We start from the raw sequence: 22915 nt of genomic DNA, 5'->3' as shown, positions 1-22915 counted from the left end.
GGTGGGGAGAACAACCAGAATATGGGGTGAGAAGGAGAAATAGGGAGTCAAATGTCCAAAGTCTTCCAAATGCAGCATTGTATGGTTGCTCAGCCAGTTGCTAAACTTGTCAAATCATTTCCTTTGCCACTAGGTAAGGTTCCTCTGCAGTGGAGGCAGGAGTGGACTCTGCATTATCCCAATTCTCACCCATAGTTTAGACCGGTGTGATTAGATGCACAATAGTGTTCATTTGCTAATGGTGTGTGAAAACCTTATTACTATATTCGGAACTATGAATATTTAATTTCACACTCTATATAGGCCATCATTCTTTCACCATTAAGCCATGATACAAGCACGCAAATATCCCCTGAGATGCAATTCTCTCAGCCAGTTAGTCTCCTAACTAATAATTCCCTGTCATGGGTCCCTGTTAGTGAACTAAACTGGCTTTGAGAAAAGTGTTTCCTTATTCATACAGAGGTTATTTATATATTTTGCACCGGTAGTCCTCGCTGTACATTTTGTAGAACTACAAGTGTGTTTCTGTGATTTTCTGTTGCTAATCTTTGAGACTTTCTTAGGGAGCTTATATAAATTCAGACGCCTACTTAGAGATGGTGGGAATGGAATGGCAGAAATGATTCCTCAAACTTTAGCACATATAGCTGTCATTTAGATGCAATATGCTTAACTTGAATCCATTAGGGCCGCCAAAGCCATGGGCAAACCTGCAAAACTTTGATTCAGTTAGATTTGGAGTGCCTGCTTAGTAGTTACTCCCAGGCTTTTTCTATATGTCATATGAAGCTATGGGCCTGAGTCAACTAAGTTGTTGCGCTAGTGAAAGCCAGTGCAAGGAGTCCCAACAGTGCAACAGAACTACCCCCAATGTGTGTCCCCTGTTTAGTTGTTTAGTCGTGTCCGACTCTTCGCGACCCCATGGACCAGAGCACGCCAGGCACTCCTGTCTTCCACTGCCTCCCGCAGTTTGGTCAAACTCATGCTTGGTACTTCGAGAACACTGTCCAACCATCTCGTTCTCTGTCCCCTACTCCTTGTGCAATCCATCTTTCCCCTGTACCATCCCCAAATCGGGTTGGGAGAACCCTAAGAACCATGCATGGGGTGGGGGTAGGAGGGGGCAATTCCACTGATAAAGCTGTACTCTTAAAAACAACAGCAACAACCAGAGCCTTTTATTCAGGGCTGAGAATAAAAATCAGCATGATAAGGAACCCACTTTCCAAACACACAATACATGTTTATTCAATAAGAGCTTTGGTGGGCACCAGTGCAACTTGTGCTACTTACCCTATTCAGCAAACGGAATTGTTGCTGTGCCAACAGCTAAGTTAGTGGCATTGGCAGCCACCTTTTAACAATGAATGTCTTCTATAGGATCAAATATAAACATGTTTGGAAAGAAAAGAAAAATATTTGTAGCTATTTCATAGTTGTTTTTATTTATAAGGGAGTCAGCGCTGTCAGACTGTTTCCTCTTTCTGGCCACTTGCTGTTGTCTTCTTCCATGGACTGTAAAATTAAGGTGAGTACCTTCAGAAAGTACACTTATTGCTGCCCACAGATGGTTAAATTCACATCAAAACGTATTGGGATATGCCTCCTCTTTAACACTCATGTCAAGGCAAATTCAGTTGTTGCCTTTTTGTTGCTCTAAAGTAATAGGTCAGGTTCATAACAGAACCTTATGTTTATCATGAAACAAATACAGTGACTCTTTGATCACTGTAAAGCAACAACAAGACTACAGCAATATATACCAAGCAGGTTGCCGTACAAACTTTTTGTGTGGGGAGGGGAATCTCCTTGGTCAGTGGCTTTAACTGAGCCTGTAGAGCTCAAGTCATATGTTCTGGTAACCTTTACTATTTCTTCCTTTGCATGGAAGATGCACCTCACATGTTACTGTTTGTGTCTGAGCTCGAAAGTGGATTGCTACTCAAATAAAGTATGTGGTACAGGCTATGCTTTTCCAAAACTGCTGTTAATTGAGACAGCATGTAGTTGTTCTCTTACGTCCCAGTCCACCATGCTAGTCACTACATTACACTGGTTTTCTCTCTTTAGGGATGCAATATTTATTGAATTTATCTTAATTTCTTTTGATCAGTGGAAAATGTGACCCTGGTTTTTTAAAAGTGTATAACTATTCTCTGCTGCCTTGTGGGATATCATCGAGAGAAGAAAGTGCTAAGGAGTAAACCCTACACAAATCAGGAGTGGCGTCCTTAAGACGGTAGGATGGTGCCTTGTAGGCCTCCTTCCAGCAACTCCTGCATCCAGGCTGGTGCCAAATGTATTGCTCTGCTTTCCTTTGAGTGAGGCTGAGAGAGGGGTCTTGTCCGTCTGGGCAGCCCAGGGACCCCCCTACACACCACCCAGGTTTGCGCCCCACAAGGTCACCTTGGTGCTGCAAACGCAGCAGTATGTTTCTCAAGACAGGCAGGTGCCAACAATACAATATGTAGTGAGACATGGGGGGAGAGGTACACGTGGCAATGCAGCTGCACTTTCCTTCTCCATTACTGCTTCCCTTGTTTGTTGATAACGCAGTTCCAAGAAGTAGTTCTGTGAACATCCTATGAACCATCAAGTTCTGTTGGTATAACATTTTTCAAATCACACAGTTAATTACATTTTGTACATTTTGTACCTGTTTTGTTATATTATGGGAATTACTTTTTAAAAAACCATAGCTTTTCATTCAGCAGGTGTTCTAAAGCTTTTTAACCAAGAAAGAATGTTAACAGTACTGGATTTGAAATAGTGTAAATGTATGTTTTTCTTAGGGACACGGGTGGCGCTGTGGGTTAAACCACAGAGCCTAGGACTTGCCAATCAGAAGGTCGGCGGTTCAAATCCCCACGACGGGGTGAGCTCCCGTTGCTCGGTCCCTGCTCCTGCCAACCTAGCAGTTCAAAAGCACCTCAAAGTGCAAGTAGATAAATAGGTACCGCTCCGGTGGGAAGGTAAACGGCGTTTCCATGCGCTGCTCTGGTTCGCCAGAAGCGGCTTAGTCATGCTGGCTACATGACCCGGAAGCTGTACGCCGGCTCACTCAGCCAATAAAGCGAAATGAGCGCCGCAACCCCAGAGTCGGTCACGACTGGACCTAATGGTCATCCCCTTTACCTATGTTTTTCTTGTTGGTTTTGTTTTGTTTTGTTGAATTGCCTCAAGAAATTTTATGGGAAGCAATTCATAAATGAGGCAAAAATAAGATGGGTTTAATTTAAAATAATAAGTTGTGTGCATTAGCTGTTCTACTTGAATTTTGTGTCTTCCTTAAACAATATTGTAAAATGTATTTTCCACCCACCAGCTCTGGGAAGTATATGGTGAACGAAGATGCTTAAGAACTTTCATTGGTAATATTTTTTTTATTTTTTTAAATAAATGATAAGTGCGTCAAATTCCAGTTGTGTGCTGCCTTTAGCAATATGTCCAAATATTAATGTGTGCCTCAAGGTAATAATTAGAAGTGATGGATGCTAAGAAAATAATTATTGAGCATGGTAGTTCAAAATCCTCCCTGCGGCACAATTCATTCATGTGTGGTACATTGCTAAACACATGTTTATCCCAAGTAAAGCAATTGGGTGGTACCAGAGGGGAGGGCAAGGGAAGCTCCCACCCCAACAAATAGCTTATCCCCCGCCCCCCGCCCGGATCTTCAGGGCTGCTTGTTTTTAGAATGGGGTCATTAATATGAAATATGTGTATTTTTGCTCAGCATCTCTTTCCACTTACATTTCAAAAACTATGGTTCACGTGACGTAGCCTAAGGAAACCCTGATCCTAGTGAGGGGTGGTGCACAGGTGGATCTGGGCCTCCCTGTGCGCAGCCACTGCTGAATTGAGAACTGCATGCGCAAAAAGGTGCTGTATCTAGTTTCCAGTGTTGGATTGAGAACCACAGTCACAGCACTTGAGCCCAAATGGTTTGTGCTCTTAATTGGATAGAATAGCTTGATTTTAAGGGGAAGCAGGGGCGATGGAGATGGGAGGACTGAATAGAGGGGGAGATAAAAAGTGCCTGAGCCATATTGCAAATCACAGACACTGTGCATCCAACAACTGCCCTAGTACCAAAAAGAAAAACGTCTGGTACCCTTTCCTACTAATACTATATATATTTGTCCTGCAGGGCACAGTAAAGCTGTTAGAGATATATGCTTCAACAATGCTGGGACTCAGTTTCTCAGTGCTGCATATGATCGGTATCTTAAACTCTGGGACACGGAGACAGGTAGGCGAATGCTTGTTATGTTTCCTCTTCTGATACCTATATTTTTGTGAATGACAAAGTGCAACAGGGTGGCAGGAGCGCAGATCCCTGTACAGCATTATTGTCTTAAGAATAGCTTTGCTTTTGGGATGCATTTAAACCGTTCTGGAAAATGGTTGGTTCAAAAGTGAATAAGGGTGTATTTATCAAATAGGATAAGGAAACATAGCTCAGTGATAGAACATCTTGACACTCTGGCATTTTCAGGGCGGGCTAGGAAACACAATTTTCTGAATCCTGGGGAGTTCACTGCCAATCAGGACCACTGTGAACAATCTTGAGTTAGACGAACCAGTGGTTTGAGGGTAACTGCCTATATTTCTGTACTCCATAAATTACATTTGTTGGCAAAACCAGGTTTGTTGCTTTGTATTGCATGAAATGGCCATCAATGGATTGGGTTTGGTAATCTGGATTTAAGGCAAATGGCACTCCCTTCAGTAATACAGGTTGAGGCTTATTTTATTATGTGCAAAATTGTCATCCCACCATACAACCCAACAGCTACAACAGAAAACGAAGAAGCTGGGTATGTGAATCTCTTCCTCTTCATTGATCTGTTTTCCCTCCCACCCCCTCTCTAGGACAGTGTATTTCAAGATTCACAAACAGGAAAGTTCCCTACTGTGTCAAATTCAATCCAGATGAAGATAAGCAAAATCTTTTTGTTGCAGGAATGTCAGATAAGAAAATTGTACAGGTAAGTTAGAAAATTCAGAGTATTTGGTAAAGATCATGCAGAAACAATTTGAAGATCAAACCAATTGACTATTTAACCAGAATTCTTTTTGTATTGTTGCAGTAATAATAGGGTTACAAAATACTTGGTTTTTTAAAATGGATCATTTTCTTCACCATTTTTAAGGAGTTGTTTGGATTTGTCTTGCAGTGGGATATTCGAAGTGGAGAAATTGTTCAGGAGTATGATAGGCATTTAGGTGCTGTTAACACCATTGTTTTCGTGGATGAGAATAGAAGATTTGTGAGTACATCTGACGACAAGAGTTTAAGAGTCTGGGAATGGTAAGTAAAAAAAATGTGTCTTGGCTTTTTTATTAGAGAGGAAGAAAATATAGTTTGAGTAGTGAATGTATTCTCTTTATACTTTCCCCCTCAATATAGCCATGATGCCAACTGGTTGCAGAACTTTAGACTTCTTTCCTGTGAGTCTACCCCATCCAGAATGTTTAGTAAATTCTCGACTTGGTTTTGCAGTTTATGCTGTAGAATCTAAATTTTAGGACCTGGAGTCACAGGTCTCCTCCCCTTCTCTGGAATTAATGATGCTGAGATATAGCATACAGTGACATGGCCTGATTCCTAAACCTTGGTTAGCTTGCATCTCTGTACCAGCCTTGAGATAAAACTTAGGAGGGACCGCAGTTTACTCCACATTTAAAGAGGATGTTGTTAAAGAAACAATGGGCAAATATGGCAAAGAAAGGAGTATGTTTTCCAGTGTTGTGTCAAATCGTGGGTTATTCAAGAAAGGATGCCAAGACACAAACATTTTACTTTCAGGTCAGAGACTGGAATTATCAGAATGAAGACATACTTTTAGTCAGCTTTCTTTCTTTCTTTCTTTCTTTCTTTCTTTCTTTCTTTCTTTCTTTCTTTTTGAATGGAACCATTGCAATAAAATTGTTTGGGCTTTGGTTAGTTATTGACTCTGGGGAAAGAGCACCACCTACTGGCTTTTCCAGTACCACTTCATAATGCTTAAGGGTCAATATGAACATCTACTATAACCATGAGGAATGGGTAGATGAAATACAGAAATCACAGTAAATGCAAACAGAGAAATTCATGGAGGGACAGTTACACCTAGTGTCTGTACTACCTCCATTATCCGAAGTGGTATAGCTCTAATTATCAGTTGCTGGGAATCTCAAGTGGAAAAGAGTGCTGTTGCACTGGGCTCCTGCTCTAATCTTTCTTGGGGGGCATTTTGACTTCATTTTAATGACTTCTGAAGTTGAATAATAAACTTCAAAATAACAGAATGTTTGGTATAGTGAGTGAGAGATTGGTTGAGGGCTCTCGCATCCTGTCTACTCAGATTTGCTGTGCCCTTCAGGGTGAGGGTTACTTGTTTTCTTAAACAAAAACAAATAAATGTGTGGTTTATCTAAAATCTGTAGGATTCTTTTAATGATGTGCTGCATAAAAGCTGGACATGAAGTACTGAAGTTATTTGCCATAACAGGCAAATAGGTTTTTCTCCCTTGCATTTTTGCTTCTTAAAGGTGTGAGTGAATCTTCTTAAAAAAGCTTTCCGGTCTTTCTGTTGGCCCAAAGCGCCAGTGGTAGAATTTGATTACTTTGAATTTATATGATCTCATGGTTATATGAACAAAATTAAGCTGCAATTAACCTTCATGAGAGCATTTACACTCCATCTAATTTGTCATTAATGTGATGTATGTAAATATTATGGAGGTTAATGTAGCTGTGTAATGAATGGTTTCTGCATTGTTAAATCTTCAGTGCCACCCACAGACGCTGATGATATTTATATCAGCCATAGCAATTCTCAAGAGTTTCCAAAGACCATTTAGTTAACCAAAACTAAACAGTTAAATGCCTTGAGCAGAATCATGAAGCAAAAGAAAATTCTAGTGGGAAATCTTTTATTCTTTGTACAGTGTAAGTGTGCTGAAGTCCTTTAACTCTCTCCTACTTGAGGCAGATCTTCCCATGTATTTATTTTCAAGTATTTATTTTTGAAAAACAAGAAAATCATGTTGAATGCTGCCTTTTTCTTTCTACAAATCTTGAGATATTACTAGGAACTATTCCTAGTAATGGTGAAGCAGCCGCCAGCAGGATTGAGCCTTGCCCTCCCCCATTAGCCCACAGTTCAAGCTTCCCTACCCTAGTCTAGAGCAGGGGTAGGCAACCTAAGGCCCAGGGGCCGGATGCGGCCCAATCGCCTTCAGTCCGGCCCCGCAGATGGTCCGGGAATCAGCGTGCTTTTACATGAGTAGAATGTGTACTTTTATTTAAAATGCATCTCTGGGTTGTTTGTGGGCATATGGATTTGTTCATTTTGCCCCCCAAAATATAATCCGGCCTACCACATGGTCTGAGGGATGGTGGACCGGCCCACGTTTGAAAAAGGTTGCTGACCCCCTGGTCTAGAGCATTATTCAAAAATAAAGAACTAGAGAGATCTGCAACAAAGTGCTGCTGTGCATACCTAGGAGTGTTCCTTTTCAGGGCTCCAGCTAGCATAGAATCAGGAGTCTTGTGACACAGTGTGGGTTTGTGAATGATAGGTAAAGAGACTCCTCCCCAACTCTTCTCTTGCCAACCCTTCTAAAAACCACCTCCACAGTGCGCATAATGCCAAAGGGCTCAGATTTAAAGCCGGCTGCTTGGCCCAAACCTGAGTGCACTTTGTTGTTTTACACAGGGAGGGGAGCTCTGGAGAATGAGAGAGGGAAATGCTGCTGCCCCACACCAGCTGTCATTTATGACGGCTGGTGTAGGGCAGGTGAGTGTGGCTTGGCCAAATGGCAGGCCTAATTAGGCCTGTGGGCAAGGTATCTCCCACTGCTGCCCTACCCCATCCAATGCACTATAAACTGTTAGAACTGTTTTTGACAGAATTCCTTCCTCCTCCATTGTTCTTTTGTTTATTTCCAGCTGATACCCTCAACCTTTCAGGGCTCAACTACTGTTTTGAGGCTAGGGTTTTTTCATGAGCAGGTGGTAACATTTTGCTCTAACTGGCAAACTACTGTGTGACAGAATGCAGAAACCCCACAACATTGTCCAGGGCAGGGGGCTCATTTCACTTCAAAATGGTTAGGCATTAGACCACCCACTCTCTGCATTGAAGGAGATCGTGATTCCTAAATTTGGAACACAGGGAGAAAGTAAGTGTATTACACATGGCATTGTTAGACACTGCAGAATTCAATAGCCGAGTAAACACATTTAGACTGCAGACCTCTAGGCCCCTCTCATCTCTTAATTTTGTTTACTAGGTGTATTTTTGTAGTATTTCATCCATATATTTTGTCTTCTTCCATAGGGACATACCAGTAGATTTCAAATACATAGCAGAACCAAGTATGCACTCAATGCCAGCAGTGACTTTGTCTCCAAATGGTAAGCCAACGTATCTTCTTAGGCCTCTCATAGAATAATTTATTGCTTTGGAATTTAGCGCTTGAGGCTCCATATTTATGGCAGAATACAAATCCATGTTAAGTCCTATTACAACCAAAATAATTCATAATTCCATGTCTCAGATTGTGTGTCTTTGTAGAATGCAAAATTGGGGCTTTATTTTTTTTAATATACTATGGATATCAGATGTAGAAATCTAAGTGCATGAATTTATTTTAAGAATGACATTTAACATTCATGTTTTTTACTCTTAACAGGGAAGTGGCTGGCTTGTCAATCGATGGACAACCAGATTTTGATTTTTGGAGCTCAAAACAGATTCAGGCTAAATAAAAAGAAAATATTCAAGGGCCATATGGTGGCTGGGTATGCTTGCCAAGTAGATTTTTCACCTGACATGAGGTATGTTTCATTATAGTTCATCTGGCTATTATGGGATATCATTCCCCATTTTGATTTTCAGACTTTTCCCCCATGGTCTGATTTTGGACTCTAAAGTGATTTAAAAGATGTTTTTAAACTGTCAAAGGAGTCCTCATATGTGTATAGTCTGTAACAATGATTCTGGATTAGGGAGAAGGATGAGTGTCCAGGTTCCTCCATCCAGTAGTCAGGGCTGCACATGTGGTGCCCAATACTAGCAGTGCTAAGCCTATGTTTTGGTACCATTCGTTTTTGACAGAATCTTGGGGGAGGGGAGGAATTAGGGGTTGTCTTCCCCTTCCTTGTCATATGATGGTGCAGCATGAGGAGAAAATGGTTTAACTATTTTAAGCAGCTGATTTGCATGGTGATACTGACCACAGCAGCAACCAGTTGGGCAACTGATGCACACAGCATCTTGTAAGCAGCCCGCTGCTGGGCAGGTAACTTTTGAGGCCATTGTGATTAGTGTAATTCATCGCAAAAACCCTGCAGTAAAAAGTAAGCATGGAAAGCAATTACTATTTCATCTGCTGTCTATGTTAAACCATATTTTGGTGTTTCGACATAACCCTTCAGAATTTGATTTCAATGGATTGAAGCAATTTTTAATTTTTCTTTGAAGCTATGTTATATCAGGTGATGCAGATGGAAAACTGAACATCTGGGACTGGAAGACAACAAAACTATACAGTCGATTGAAAGCCCATGACAAAGTCTGTATAGGTGCAGTATGGCACCCACATGAGACATCCAAGGTAATCACGTGTGGATGGGATGGTCTTATTAAGCTGTGGGACTGAAGGCCATACTGGAGAACTCTAAACTTCTCATCACTTGGTGAACACCTGAGATTTTGGAACACCTATTCTGCAACAAAGACATTAGAATATAAAGATGGGTTGCCTCAGGTATTTCAGTATTACAGTGCACATATACCATATGGGGAATTCAAAAGATTTCATCTGAAATGTTTTCAATCTCAAAACTATTATAAGCTGAAAGTGACCAAATGAAGTGGTCTAAATGGAATATCCTTTGTAAGATATTTTAAAATTAAATTAAACTGAGGAGATTTGTGTCTAGCTTTGTGTTCATGAAGCTGAAGCATACACTTCATAAGCTTCACTCTATTCTCGAAAGTGCACAATTTGGGAGAAAAAAAGTTTTCACTTCAGCATTGTAAGATGATGCACCTGTTTATAAATACTGTTTGGCAGTACTCTCAAATTTCCAAATACATTGGATATTTCTGAGTGTGCGCGTGTGTGTGTACAGTATAATAGAAGTTGTTAGAATTGTTTTTGTATTTTAACAGCAGTTGTTGGTCATGTTGAAATACACAAAGATTTTATATGTGCAACACGGTTGTGGTTTCTTTGTGAGGGCAATACCCTCAAACCCAACAGCCTGGCTTGAAAATATGAAGGAAAGCCTAGTGCAGAGACCCAGATAGGCAGAGGATGTCTATCTGTTGCTATGTTGAGCTCCAAGATGGGTTCCATCAAGTCCTGGATGTTTCTCTTCACCATTATCCATTTTGTGGAGCAGATGGATATAGCTAATGGGTAAGATCAGAAAAATGCTTACGAAAGGTGATGAGCATGAGGTACATTTAATAGCTCCTCCCACTACCAAAAGGCCTTTCCTATGTGTTAGGGCATGCTGCTGAGTGTGGTGGGCTGTAGCACATGGGGGCTAAAGCAGAAGTCACCAAAAATTGGGTGGGGGCACCTTCTTTTTACAGGAGCAATCCACACCCTTCCAGTCAGCCCCCAACACCACAACCCATTCCATTCACCGAGGCTGTTTGTGGTGAGATGGGATAGGAAATACTATGCTCCCTCACCTCCAGGTATTTTTCTCAGTCCCATTACATTTGCAGATGCATGGATTTGGATACATGCTAAGAAACTCTTCATTTTTATCATGACTCCTTTTTTATAATTATTATTGACAAGTCAGGTTTCTATTCTTACTCAAATATTTTCTTTTTATAATGAAATAAATCCAAAGAATATTATGTATATATGTATATAAGACAGTTAATGAGTAATTCATCAAATGCTGTTTTAGCATAGGCCCCATTCAGCCAGTGGAGCTTGTGCAATTAGTGAATTACTGCCTTTGTGGAGATGCTTCCGAGAGGTATAACTGAAAGCACATTGCAGCTGGAGATGCTTCCGAGAGGTATAACTGAAAGCACATTGCAGCTTCATTGCCATTTGACCACCTATGTCTTGTAAATGGGCACTTTAATATCTATTTTTATTTCATAGAATTATGTGTTTTGTGCTAAACTACTGTACATATGTCTCAATCCTCCTTTTTACAAATCTTATTTTTAATAAATGTTTTATATTAAAAGATGGATACCAGCTTAGTGTAACATCTCTAGCATTGTCTGCAGGTGGCTGCTGCTTCTTCCTTTTTACTCTTTATTTGGTATTAAAGTTGTAACTGCCTAGTTTTCTGCAGTGCCAGAGTGTAAATTTATCTTTCATTGAATTTATTATATTAAAATATTGTGGGAGAATTTCTTTGTGCTGTACATTTCTACAGTTGAAGATGTGCAGCATCTTCAGAAATCTAGGACCGCTTCACACATTTCTGGTAACATGGCATTTACAGTGGATGAAGCATGTAAGAATACTACATTATAGCTACGCAACCACTTTTTCATTCTAAATACATGCATCAATAAATTGCTGCTGCCAAATTTGTGTTTCCCATCTACTCACCCACTGCTACATGTGCTTCATCTAAGGGCCTAACTAGGCATGATCTCACACTGTTTTTTAAACTTAAAATCAGCTGTTTGGGGGGCGTTTGTAGTGGAGAGAGGAAAGGTCTCACCTTTTTCATTGCTACCATAGTCCCAGTTCCACATGCCTCCTCAAACAGCTGTTTGCCCCATGGGTGTGAAGCATACAGGCACCTGTGTGCCACTTTGGGAGGATTCAGATAGGGCAATTGCAGGGGGCTTAATTCCCCCAGAAGCCCCAATCTGAATTGCCTTTTGAAAACCTTGGCTGTTGCTGTGTGAATTTACACAACTGTTTTGTAGTTGTGCATGGCTGCTTCTAAAAATGTGGTCATGGACCAAAACAGACACATTTCACATGATGATGGGCAGTTAATAACAGCATATGTTGTAAACCACCATCCTGATAACCTTAGCCCCCGCCCCAGAGAAGAAAGCTTAGTATTTTAAGACAGCTTTTTTTGGGGGGGGGGATGCTATTCAGCCATGAAGAAACAATTTATCTGTCACACATTTTGAGTTTTTAATCAGTATGATGATGAAAACATCTCAACAGGCTTGGGCTGGGCAGCAGCCAAGCGCATAGATAAAGTAAACAAAATACTTTATCTTAAAAGAGTTGAAGCTTGAATTTATAGAACAGGCTTCCTCAAACTCTGCCCTCCAGATGTTTTTTGGCCTACAACTCCCGTGATCCCTAGCTAGCAGGACCAGTGGTCAGGGATGATGGGAATTGTAGTCTCAAAACACCTGGAGGGCCGAGTTTGAGGAAGCCTAATATAGAAGCTATGCCTTCCCGCTTTTGTTGGGGAACAAAAATATATATTATATACCATAGCTGCTGTATTTGCACTTTGGGTAATTTTTGACAGTGCATCTCTGAACTCACCTTCAATAGTACCGTTGAAGGGGATGAGTCGCAGTTCTGTTCTGTAGGCAGAAGCCCCTATTTCCATCTTGTATTCACCCAGCTCAGTGTATAACAACTACTTGCGTTGAAGGCTTCCCTTTTTAGGAACATCTGTGGTTTTGATAAGTCTTTGTAAGTGTGAAAAAGCCTGAAGTCTTTCAGTTCTAGCTCTTTGAGGAGACTGTACCAGTACCGAACCACAGTGCTGTCATTGCCGCTGACCTCAAATCCCGGCCAATGAACATGGATTTCCAAGACCAGTTGCCCTATGTGTTCCACAACGTCCTCTAGGATCAGGTTTTCCAAAATTTTCCACTCTGCACTTTCCATATCTGCTTTGAGGATATCGATCTGTAACAGTATGACAAGAAAGCATGAAAAAGAGGCTCCTTGTTTCATAAATCAATTGTCATATGAATCAACTATGTATTTAATATATCAAGCCTCATCAGGGAGGCCATTTCCATGTGATTATTAGAGGTTAGAATGGTAGATTATTTACCATAGAAAATAGATTGCAAAGGAGGTATAAAAAGAACTAATTATTAGAAAACAGAGACATGCATTATGGTGAGATCAGTGTCCCCTTGCACAACTGACTTCCACATGTGCAAATAAGACCTATGCTTCCTTTCTTCATTGCAGCCCCCCCCCCCCCCAGGGCAATCTGCTTTGGAGTTTGGTGAGCCACTGGAGGAGATGGAAGGGGCTGCAGGGAACAGAAGAAGCAGCCTCATCATATCTGTTAGCATATTGTTGGGTCCTGTGCATAGTATTCTATGCACTACTAATAAATTCATGTTCCAGGTGTGGATCCTTATGTAACTGAACAGTTCTTTCTGGTTGTATCTTAACAGCCACTGGAACATCCATACTCCCTTTCATATAACACAATAATGATAGATAACCTGATAAAAATTATCATGCAGAAGACTTCCCAAATAAAAGACCACACACACACACTCCTACAACACAGAGAGATGCACCAGCCAAGAGTTTGTCAAGAGCGATTGCTCAGCTGTCCTGACTACCTTTTGACTGACTTGGCTGAATGAAGTGCTATCTGTCATTTCCATGGGCACTCGATTCATTCCTAGATACAAATTCCTTCCTGATTGCTTCACAGTTTCAACAGTCACAGATAACCTGGCTTTTAGGCATCCTTGCTGGGGAGCAAGTCCCATTGAACTAAATGTGAGTTACGGTACTTCTAAGTAGATGTCCGTAAGATTGTGCCATTAGCATCTATGGAACATTTTAAGAAAAAGGAAATCCTTTCTCTTGTCATAGTCTCTCCTGGCGAAAGCAAAAGTCACTCTCAGGAACCAAAAGAAAAGACTTTATTAATGGGGAACTTGAGAAGCAAATGTCACAATAGCATCCACATTTCCCATGAAAATTATTTCAAGTATGGTGGCTGGTGTTCCTTCCTTAGCCTCTGCACTGCCTATGCCCCCAACAGAGCTAAAGGCAATTACAACAAATGACAATCATTAGGCGTAGGAGCCAGCCAAAGTTCAGCACTTTCAAATTCCACTATTTCAGCAGCAGAGTCAAGTATGTGTTGAACCTTTGGCTTCAGGTGGAACATGACTATGGAAAACAAGAGACATCAGTGGAAGTGGTAAGGAAATGATTGTGGCTCATGGCTGTGAGCACCAAACTCCAGGATAATGATTTGCTTTTAAATATCCCAGTGTGGTACATTTTACTATATAGTCCCTAGATCATGCAAGGCTATTTAAAGGAACTAAGCTTATAGATTGCTTTTTTAAACAGGACTAGAGCATCCATTGAGACTGGATGGCAAACATCTGAAAGGCACTCATCTCTTCTAAAGAAGAAGTACAAACATGGAATGCTATGCAGATGTTTGCTTAAGTATATTAATTACTGCAGGACTGCTACTACTGCCAAAGAAAAATCCCTATTAATGCTTTTGCAGAAGAGGATTCATAGCAATTTCCTTACTGTGTGTGAAAGAGAACCTAGACTACTTAGTATTCACGTCAGACATTTGTTGTCTCCACCCAGATCCACAGCTGTCAGTTTATGTCTTCCAAAAGGAGAAAAGAAAAAGTCCATCTTGGAAGATGGAGAAAAGCATGCACTCGTCACCAGGCTCCATCTGGTGATAATTCAGTTGTGCCATCTCAGTTTTGCTGTGTGCGCCATCTGCATGATTTTGCTTCATGCCCTGTTTAACTCTTCAATACCTATTAACTGCCTGCAATAATTAAATTAGGGTCAGAGCAGACAGTGCAACCTCTTTGTGGGGGCTGCTTGACAGAGCAAATGTGCTCACCCAGTGAACTACTTTTGTGTAGTGACCTACGGAGTGGATGGATTTTCACCTGGGCAATCCTGGTGGTTGCTCTTTTTTCTATCTGTGTGGTGAGATCCCATACAAAAAATAATTCAATACATACAGTAGGCAGCAAGCTCCTACTTAGGGCAATTGAAAATGACATCCCCAAGACGTCTGTTTGGTGCATTAGGTCTTAAATCTTTTTTTGTATAGGGACAAGTAACAAGAGGTTCAGATATCGTACATCCCATATTTAATACGGTACAGGGGGAAACTGTCCTCCCCAAACAAAAAGAGAATTTAGACTACTTGGGAAATATGCTCATATTTGTACACAGGTAGGATTCATTCACACAATCCATCTGCTGCAGTCAAAAGCAATAGATGGTTCACGAAACAGAGGAAGCCTATTTGTGCAGGAATGTTTGCACATAGGTCATTCACAATAAGCAGCCTGATAGGGAGTGGCAGGGGGAAGCCCCGCTGGGCAAGGCCCAAGACTCCCTGCCATAATCCACCACATGTAGAATTTACACACACCACTGAATTAGCCCTACAATTAGAATTCCAAGAGGGATTTCATCAGTTTCAGTTCAGTGGAGAAACAGCTGCATCTCATGCTAACAGCTGTTAGCCAGTATGATACAGGTCGAGAGAGGGGGTGGGTGGAAATGTATAAATGGTGATATGCATTGCATTTAGTAAAATGTTAAAAGTATCATAAGATACACTTGAAAAATTAGTTTAGTTCCTGCAGTTGTGCAGAAACATTAAGCCACAGGCGACACATTTAACCATTAAAGTTATTGTGCCTTCTGTAAACACCCAGCTCACTGGTTGCTGTTTCCATGTGACATATAAGGTAACCAGGTATATCTGAATATGAGTATCTTAAGATCTATTCAGAGAAAAATATGCTGCTCCAAGATGCTGGAGGCTGCAGTGGCAGAAGGGAGGAGGGATCCAACACCAGATCTCTCTCTCTGACACTGCATGCTTGCACATGGTTTTAAATAAGAAGAAAGGGACATCTCCCTTACTGAAATAGTTACGTAGAAGAGGAGGGAATTTCAACGGCTGCTATTTGTCTCACAAGCTGCGATTTCCAGGATTTTCTCTCTTGCACAACTATTGAAAGCATAGAGATCCTCTTCTCCTTTGCAGTTGGTCCAGGGACCCTAGAGGAGGGGTAAATAACCAGTGGCTCTCCATATGTTGCTAGACTACAGCTCAAATCCTCCTTGACCATTGGCCATACTGGGGGAAACATATGAAAGTTCAACAACACCTGGAAGGCCACAGGTCTCTGCTTTAGAGAAAAACAGGTGTACAGCATGGTAAAAAATTTAAGGGAGTTTCCAGTTTGCACAACTATTGTAACTAGATATCTGCCTTCTCATGCAAGCATTTCCCTTTTCTTACACACCTGCAAATGCAACCTTTTCTTTTTTACATAAATAAGAATCACTTGGCTTTCCCCCCTTTCCACTCCATCAGTGACAGGATGTCTTTTGTGGAAATGTTTCTGTCACATACCAGACCTTCAGGCTTGCACAATAAAAGTGGATTAAGCTGTTCTTTCACCCTAGCACAACAAATCCACTTTTAAAAAATAAACCTGTGTGGTTCAGAAAATGACAGGGAAATGCATTGAGGGTGCATCCAGACATCCTTTTCATGGTGCATTCGTGGTGCTTTGTGCTCATGATGGGATCTAGGTGCTCAGTGGTTTTTTGGTTTTTGGTTTTTTTTAAAAAAAGAGGTGCTGGCATTCATATATTGATAGGATTGCTGTGCCAGAATAAAACAGCTGCCATTGGCAGCAAAAGAACAGGTGCTGGTATTCCGTATAGGGAGTTACTATCACAAAAAATGCCCTGACATGCAGCAATGTGTGATCCCATTTTCAATACTGTTTGCTCCTACAGAAGTTCTGGGGTGGACATACTGCTTCATTTCCAGTTGCTGCCTATCCTAAAACTCTCCATGCTACAATAATAATAATAATTTATTATTTATACCCCGCCCATCTGGCTGGGTTTCCCCAGCTACTCTGCGCAGCTTCCAACAAAAGATTAAAAATACATTAAAACATCAGTCATTAAAAACTTCCCTAAACAGGGAATGTTCCAGGATTGTGTGTTACTGTTTTTGTCCAGCTTTTGCTGTGTCTCCAGATGACAATAATTGCAGTAACAATGGGGAAGCATCACCGAACAACACATAAAGCAGAATCATGTGCGGACGGTTTATTGTTGCATCAACAACATTGTGAACAACACACACACACACACCTGTCGAGTGGCCTGAAGAGGGTGAGATGAATAAATAACTAATGGGAAGCTGTGAAAACACCCTGTAAGCAAATCGGGAAGAATGCTCATTGACTAAATCATAACAAATGCTTAATAAAGACCAGATACAATCTAATCTTGATGTAAGGATAGTGAATACTCAGTATATGGGTCATCTGGAGGGGCTTTTAGGTTGTGGTATTCTGGCTTTGATGCCTCCCTTCACCTCATGTACTCTCAAGTTAATGCCCAAAAGAGTTGACAGCCTTGCATTCAGGAGGACAAGCAGCAGGTATTTAGCTCATAACCTACAACATTCACAAAACTGAACTGAAATGTGACTGTTATGAACAGCATCTCCAGGATAAAGAGAGCTGCCGGAAGAAGAAAAGCATAAGCTGTGCCTCTGTATCTGTTGCATATGGGAAAGCTCACAAAAGAAAGATGACAGTATTAAGAGATAGCGGGTAGCCAATTCAAAGTTTGACACTACCTGCACTGCTCACACAAAAATGTTCAGAATGCTTAGAAAAAGAAAAAAGATTGACAGAAAAGCACAGCATCTAAAATGCTCCAGCATCTAAAACCCAAAACAGGACTGCCATGAAGGGCAGATTTCTACCCTCAGCTCTAAAAAAAAGGTGTGAGTAAGTAAAATAAAGACATGAACCAAATAGATGTGCCTTTCTACTCATGACTTTCTATACATTACTGTTGTGTTACTAGTGCACGTCATTCTGGACAGTTCTGTCACCAGACGTACACACCCCACATACACACTAAATCCATGTCAGGCAAGGGATGTGTGATTCTGTGGCCCTCCTGAAAGGCCCTGCTAGCCGGCTGAGGAGAGTCCAGCAACATCTGGAAGGCCAAAGCTCCCTCAGCCCTGATGTAAGGGCTGCTCTGGACGAGCACAGGCCTGTTCCAGTCAGAGCTCTAAGGAAAGAGGACAGCAGACATGTACTTAGCAACAGAAAAACAGATCTTTGTGGAAGTGGCAACATCACCACTCTTCCCATTGCACCCAGAATGAAGCCTAGAAAAGGCTACTCTGGGCAGAACTATTAAATATTGAATTAGAAAGTCTTCCTCTTTCTCTGTGAGTCTCTCTCTCTCTCTCTCTCTCTCTCTCTCTCTCTCACACACACACACACACACACACACACAGACACCAGCACAGCTGTCTGCTCACTATAGGAAGAAGTCCAAGTGGGCAATGCTGCCATTATTGCTCATGTGCCTCTAAGCAAAACAGGTGGTCATGCGACCATGCACACATTAAAACCACATTTCTCCAGACATTAATAGAATACTATAAGGCGGCTTCATGGTGTGCCAAAGATTGATTTTTCCTTCTTATTTCCAGATTCATTTTACAGTGTGGAACTGTAGGAAATTTCCAGGGAAGGAGCATAGCACATACTTTGCCTACTTAGTTCAATCCCCGATTCCATGGCATATTTAGCTAAAAGGATCACTTTGCTGCCTGAGATCCTGGAAAGCTGCTGTCAGTCAAGAGACATCGAGTCACAGGAAACTGCTTTATACAATATCAGACTTTGGTCCACCTAGCTCAGTTTTATCTACACTGGCAGCGGCTCTCCAGAGTTTCAGGTAGGAGTCTCTCCCAGTCCTGTCTGCAGATGCCAAGCATAGAATGTGGGACTTTCTGCACACATAGCAGATCCCCTGCCACTGAGTTATGGCCCCTGCCCTAGACAATTCGGGGATGGATTGACCTGGCTTGGTTGTAATGCACCTTCCTTTGTTCTCACAATGCACACTCCCTACTCCTGCAATTTGCTTGAACTGTTTTTAATTTCTGAATTTTAAATTGTCCTGAGATCTGCTGCTGAAGGGCATGCAATAAACTTAGCAATAATACTGCTGCTGCTGCTGCTGCTGATATTGTTGCACACCTAACCTTCATTATTTCAGGCCCAGTCATAAAAATGGAGATGCCAAAGGAGTGTGCAGGTTCTTAAGCATTCTACCTACGCGGTGCTTATCACCAGGACACCATGAGCATCTGAAAAACATTCTATGTTCCTGCTGCAAATTACCCTCAGGAGAGACAAAAGAATGTTGCTTTAATGATTCACCATGCATTATGTTCCATGTATAATCTGTTTCCCTGGTGCTACATTGTCATTCTTTCACACGCTGATGCTGAGTATGGGAGACTGGGGAAAGAGGAGACAGATAAATTTGAAGTATACTTATGTTTACATGCTATTTCTTCAGCAACTGGAATGAAAAGTAATAAAGACTTCTAATTTCTAAACCCGCAGGCCCATAGCCCCTGCTCTATTCACAGCCGTGTGGAGCTGGTGCACTTAGCTGCTACAACAGCTACAAGGACGGATGAAATCCAGAGCTCATCAGAGAGCCTTGAGATAGCACTGACAATCCATTTCCGGCTTCTTTTATATGACCAAAAAACATACTGGGAGTGCACTTGTAGAAGTACTGAAAGGAATGTAACATGCCAACTGGACTCATTGCTGTGGCACAGTCCCAGTCTATGTCTTAAATTTTTTTTAAAAAGCTTCACAGTTCCCTCAGCTTCCATTCCCTAGAGGCAGGCAGACCGTGGAAGCTCCTGCCAAGTCTCGGTGCGCAAGCTGTGCAAAGCTTGCTGTCTGGCAGGGAAGTTGGGCAACTCTAACAGTCATTAACGCTGTGATAGCCGCATCCCAAAAGGTGGTAACAGTACCTTTCCTGGCTATGTGCCACTCATCAGACTGGCTTGCTCAGAGCCACCTGTCAATCAGAGCCCACCCGGACAAGGAACCCTTCACAATGGAATTTGGCCAATATTCACCATCCATCCAATCAACCTGGTGCTGCATTACTCAGGGGCCTATGTTTGTGAGTAACTACTTAGGATAGTTGCTTAGATACTTAGATAGATACTTAGGATAGTAGCTCGGTCCCAGCTCCAGCCAACCTAACAGTTCGAAAGAATGTCAAAGTGCAAGTAGATAAATAGGTACCACTCTGGCGGGAAGGTAACGGAGTTTCGGTGCGCTGCTCTGGTTTCCCCAGAAGCGGCTTAGTCATGCTGGCCACATGACCCGGAAAAACTGTCTGCGGACAAATGTCGGCTCCCTTGGCCAGTAAAGCAAGATGAGACTTGCAGCCCCAGAGTCATTCGCCACTGGACTTAACTGTCAGAGGTCCTTTACCTTTACCTTTTTACTTAGGATAGAGGAGACTTGGTATCGGGGCCAGATGAAGACATAATAATATTATAATTTATTATTTATACTCCGCCCATCTGGCTGGATTTCCCCAGCCACTCTGGGCGGCTTCCAACTGAATATTAAAAACAATACAGCATTAGACATTAAAAACTTCCCTAAAGAGGGCTGCCTTCAGTTGTCTTTTAAAAGTAAAATAGTTGTTTATTGCCTTGACATCTGCTGGGAGGGCGTTCCACAGGGCAGGCGCCACTACCGAGAAGGCCCTCTGCCTGGTGCTGAGATCGTAACCCTAGTCAACCTTAAGAGATCCCATAGCACATGAAACACCTTTAAATGAAAGTACCTTCTGAATTCTTACTTAGCATATATGAAAACTTTTTATGCTCAGGAACATAAAATCAGTTACACACATAGTTTAGCACTTAACGAAGCAGAAGAGGCATGCACCCTGTGTGTTATGCACATATCATAAAATTTAGAAATAAATGAAAAAGCATTTAGAGCATCTTAATCTGAGGCCTCAAGCTGTAGTTTACTTAGCATGAAATGTGTGAAGTGCTTTTTACTTCCTTTCATGCAGTATTCTGCCTTTCCCCTTTTTGTTCTCTTAAACCCCTTTCTCTTAAAACTGGTTGTAGGGGATTAATCATGCGTTGTTGTGACTGCTCACAAGATAGTCTTCTCTCCACGGTGCCTAGATCTCTGGGCCCATGCTGTTTTCATATCTAGGGAGAACTGCGGGAAAGCTAGCTGCCCTCCTTCATAGGGGGAGAGAGGTGTGGGCTGGATGCTCCCACATCTTCCTAACCAGGATGAATTTCTCACAGCCTTGAGGACTGCCCTTCTCTCCAAGTCAGAGGAAAAGGAAGGGCTGGTGGCAGCAGACCAAATGGTTAGAGACAGGAGCTGTTCCTGTTCCCAGGAGAGAGGGAGGGAATGAACTCTCAGGCTTTCGCTACAATAGTCAGGGCTAAGGAGGCCTTAATATCTGCAACAACAAGGTTAATGGGATTTCTGATATATCTGGCATTGACCTGAGTGCCATTTAAAGTTCCCTACAGAGAACAATCAGTTGAGAGTAAGTACCTGAGAGAAGCTATTTGCCGGCGTTATCACAGCATGTGATAAAAGGCACTAGAGAAAGCAAGATATCCCAATTTACCACACATCAGGTTTCCTGCATCTCTGCACATATCAAGAGATCATATCTGCAGTGCTTGGGTCCAAAGAGACTTAGGTTACATAGCCATGGTGTCAAAGTTAAGTGCTGTAATCTTTTCTGGTTGGAGAAAATAATTTTCCTAGTTCCTATACTTTGCATGGATGACAAATTTACCACATTGTATATTAACATGTTTAAGCCATATGCAAATAAAGGAGTGGATTGTAATGATTTCCCTTCTTTTTTGGGCTATTCAGGAAGAGTTCACCCCATAACAGCTGTTCCATCACCATGACCTATTCTTGGCATAGGGAACATTTGGTGTTTTGCTCTTGTAGGATTTGTTTAGGATTCTGTTCCTGGGATATTAGTACCTCAATCAAGAGATACACACAAGGACTGGATGAGCAGCACAACAAACACAGAGCACCACAAGACTGCTTCATATAACGGCAGGATGGAAAACCTATCCAAGGGTCAGGCCTCTTGCCAGTATATAAGGACTTCTCTTGCCTTTCAATACACAAGCGTGTGTGTGTGTGTGTGCGCGCACACACACACACACACACACACACACGAGTAAAACACAGTCCAAGGCTACCTAGAGCTTAACCCTGGAAGCAAGGGTCTATTATCATTCCATAACTTCTACTATTAGGGTGTTTAGGGCCTGCTGACACACCCATAAAAGCTATTAAGAAGAATAGCTTTAAAGCCTGAGACATCCCTGTCTGTACTATCCTGAATTGTGGATTTCCTTGGACTGATCTGGGAGCAAGTTTCTTGCCAATAAAACCTGAATAAAAAAGAACATAAAAAGAGCCCTGTTAGATCATCCAAAGGGGGTCATCCCTAGTCTAGTACAGTGGCGGAGCAACCTGCTCCGGCACTGGGAGTGGTGTATATCCGGGGGCGTGGCTGGCATGCGTCCCAGGGGGTGTGGCGTGCCACTGGCAGGGGCGTGGCACATATCGGAGGGGTGCGCAGCAAGCAGCACTTGTCTGGGGTGTGTGTGGTGAGTGGCAAGCATCCCAGGGTGCGCGCCAAGTGCCCTGGAGGGTGAGGGAGGCCGCAATGTCACCCCTCAAGGATGGGCCGCAATGTCGCCCCCACCTTCGTCTGCTACTAGTCTAGTATTGTTTTCAAGAGTGACCAGACAGATGCCTCTGGGAAACCTACAAGCAGAGTGTGAGGCCGCAGCCCTTGCTTTTTTTTGTCCCCAGCATTGTGTAAGTAAAGATGTAGCATCTTTGATTCTGGGCATTCTAATTAGCTCAAATAGTTAACAGCCATTGACAGGTTTTTCCTTCATGCATTTAGTCCTCAGATTCTACCTAAGAATAAGAACAGCCTGCTGGGTCAGGCCCCCGAGGCCGGTATTGCATCTTGTCCAGCATCCTCTTCTCACAGTGGC

General features: G+C 42.1%; 2 protein-coding genes across 9 annotated transcripts in view; one reads left to right on the top strand and one right to left on the bottom strand.

Moving 5' to 3' along the window:
• Positions 1–11390, top strand: part of CDC40 (cell division cycle 40) — an 86151-nt gene extending 74761 nt beyond the window's left edge. For all 6 annotated transcript variants that reach the window (XM_083433766.1, XM_083433769.1, XM_083433765.1 and 3 more), the window contains 9 exons: positions 1457–1531; positions 3329–3374; positions 4154–4255; positions 4879–4994; positions 5184–5317; positions 8334–8410; positions 8689–8833; positions 9480–11002; positions 11045–11390. In XM_083433766.1, coding sequence (XP_083289892.1) covers positions 1457–1531; positions 3329–3374; positions 4154–4255; positions 4879–4994; positions 5184–5317; positions 8334–8410; positions 8689–8833; positions 9480–9657 — 873 coding nt within the window. In that variant the 3' untranslated portion in view covers positions 9658–11002; positions 11045–11390. The remainder of the gene's footprint in view (positions 1–1456; positions 1532–3328; positions 3375–4153; positions 4256–4878; positions 4995–5183; positions 5318–8333; positions 8411–8688; positions 8834–9479; positions 11003–11044) is intronic.
• Positions 11391–12116: 726 nt separating this feature from the next.
• Positions 12117–22915, bottom strand: part of METTL24 (methyltransferase like 24) — a 67370-nt gene continuing 56571 nt past the window's right edge. For all 3 annotated transcript variants that reach the window (XM_083433781.1, XM_083433782.1, XM_083433783.1), the window contains exon 5: positions 12117–12879. In XM_083433781.1, the coding sequence (XP_083289907.1) occupies positions 12565–12879 (315 nt within the window). In that variant the 3' untranslated portion in view covers positions 12117–12564. The remainder of the gene's footprint in view (positions 12880–22915) is intronic.

This window comes from Podarcis tiliguerta (assembly GCF_965153285.1).
Source record: "Podarcis tiliguerta genome assembly, chromosome: 3".
Lineage (NCBI taxonomy): Eukaryota > Metazoa > Chordata > Lepidosauria > Squamata > Lacertidae > Podarcis > Podarcis tiliguerta.
This window is presented reverse-complemented; position numbering and strand designations above follow the sequence as displayed.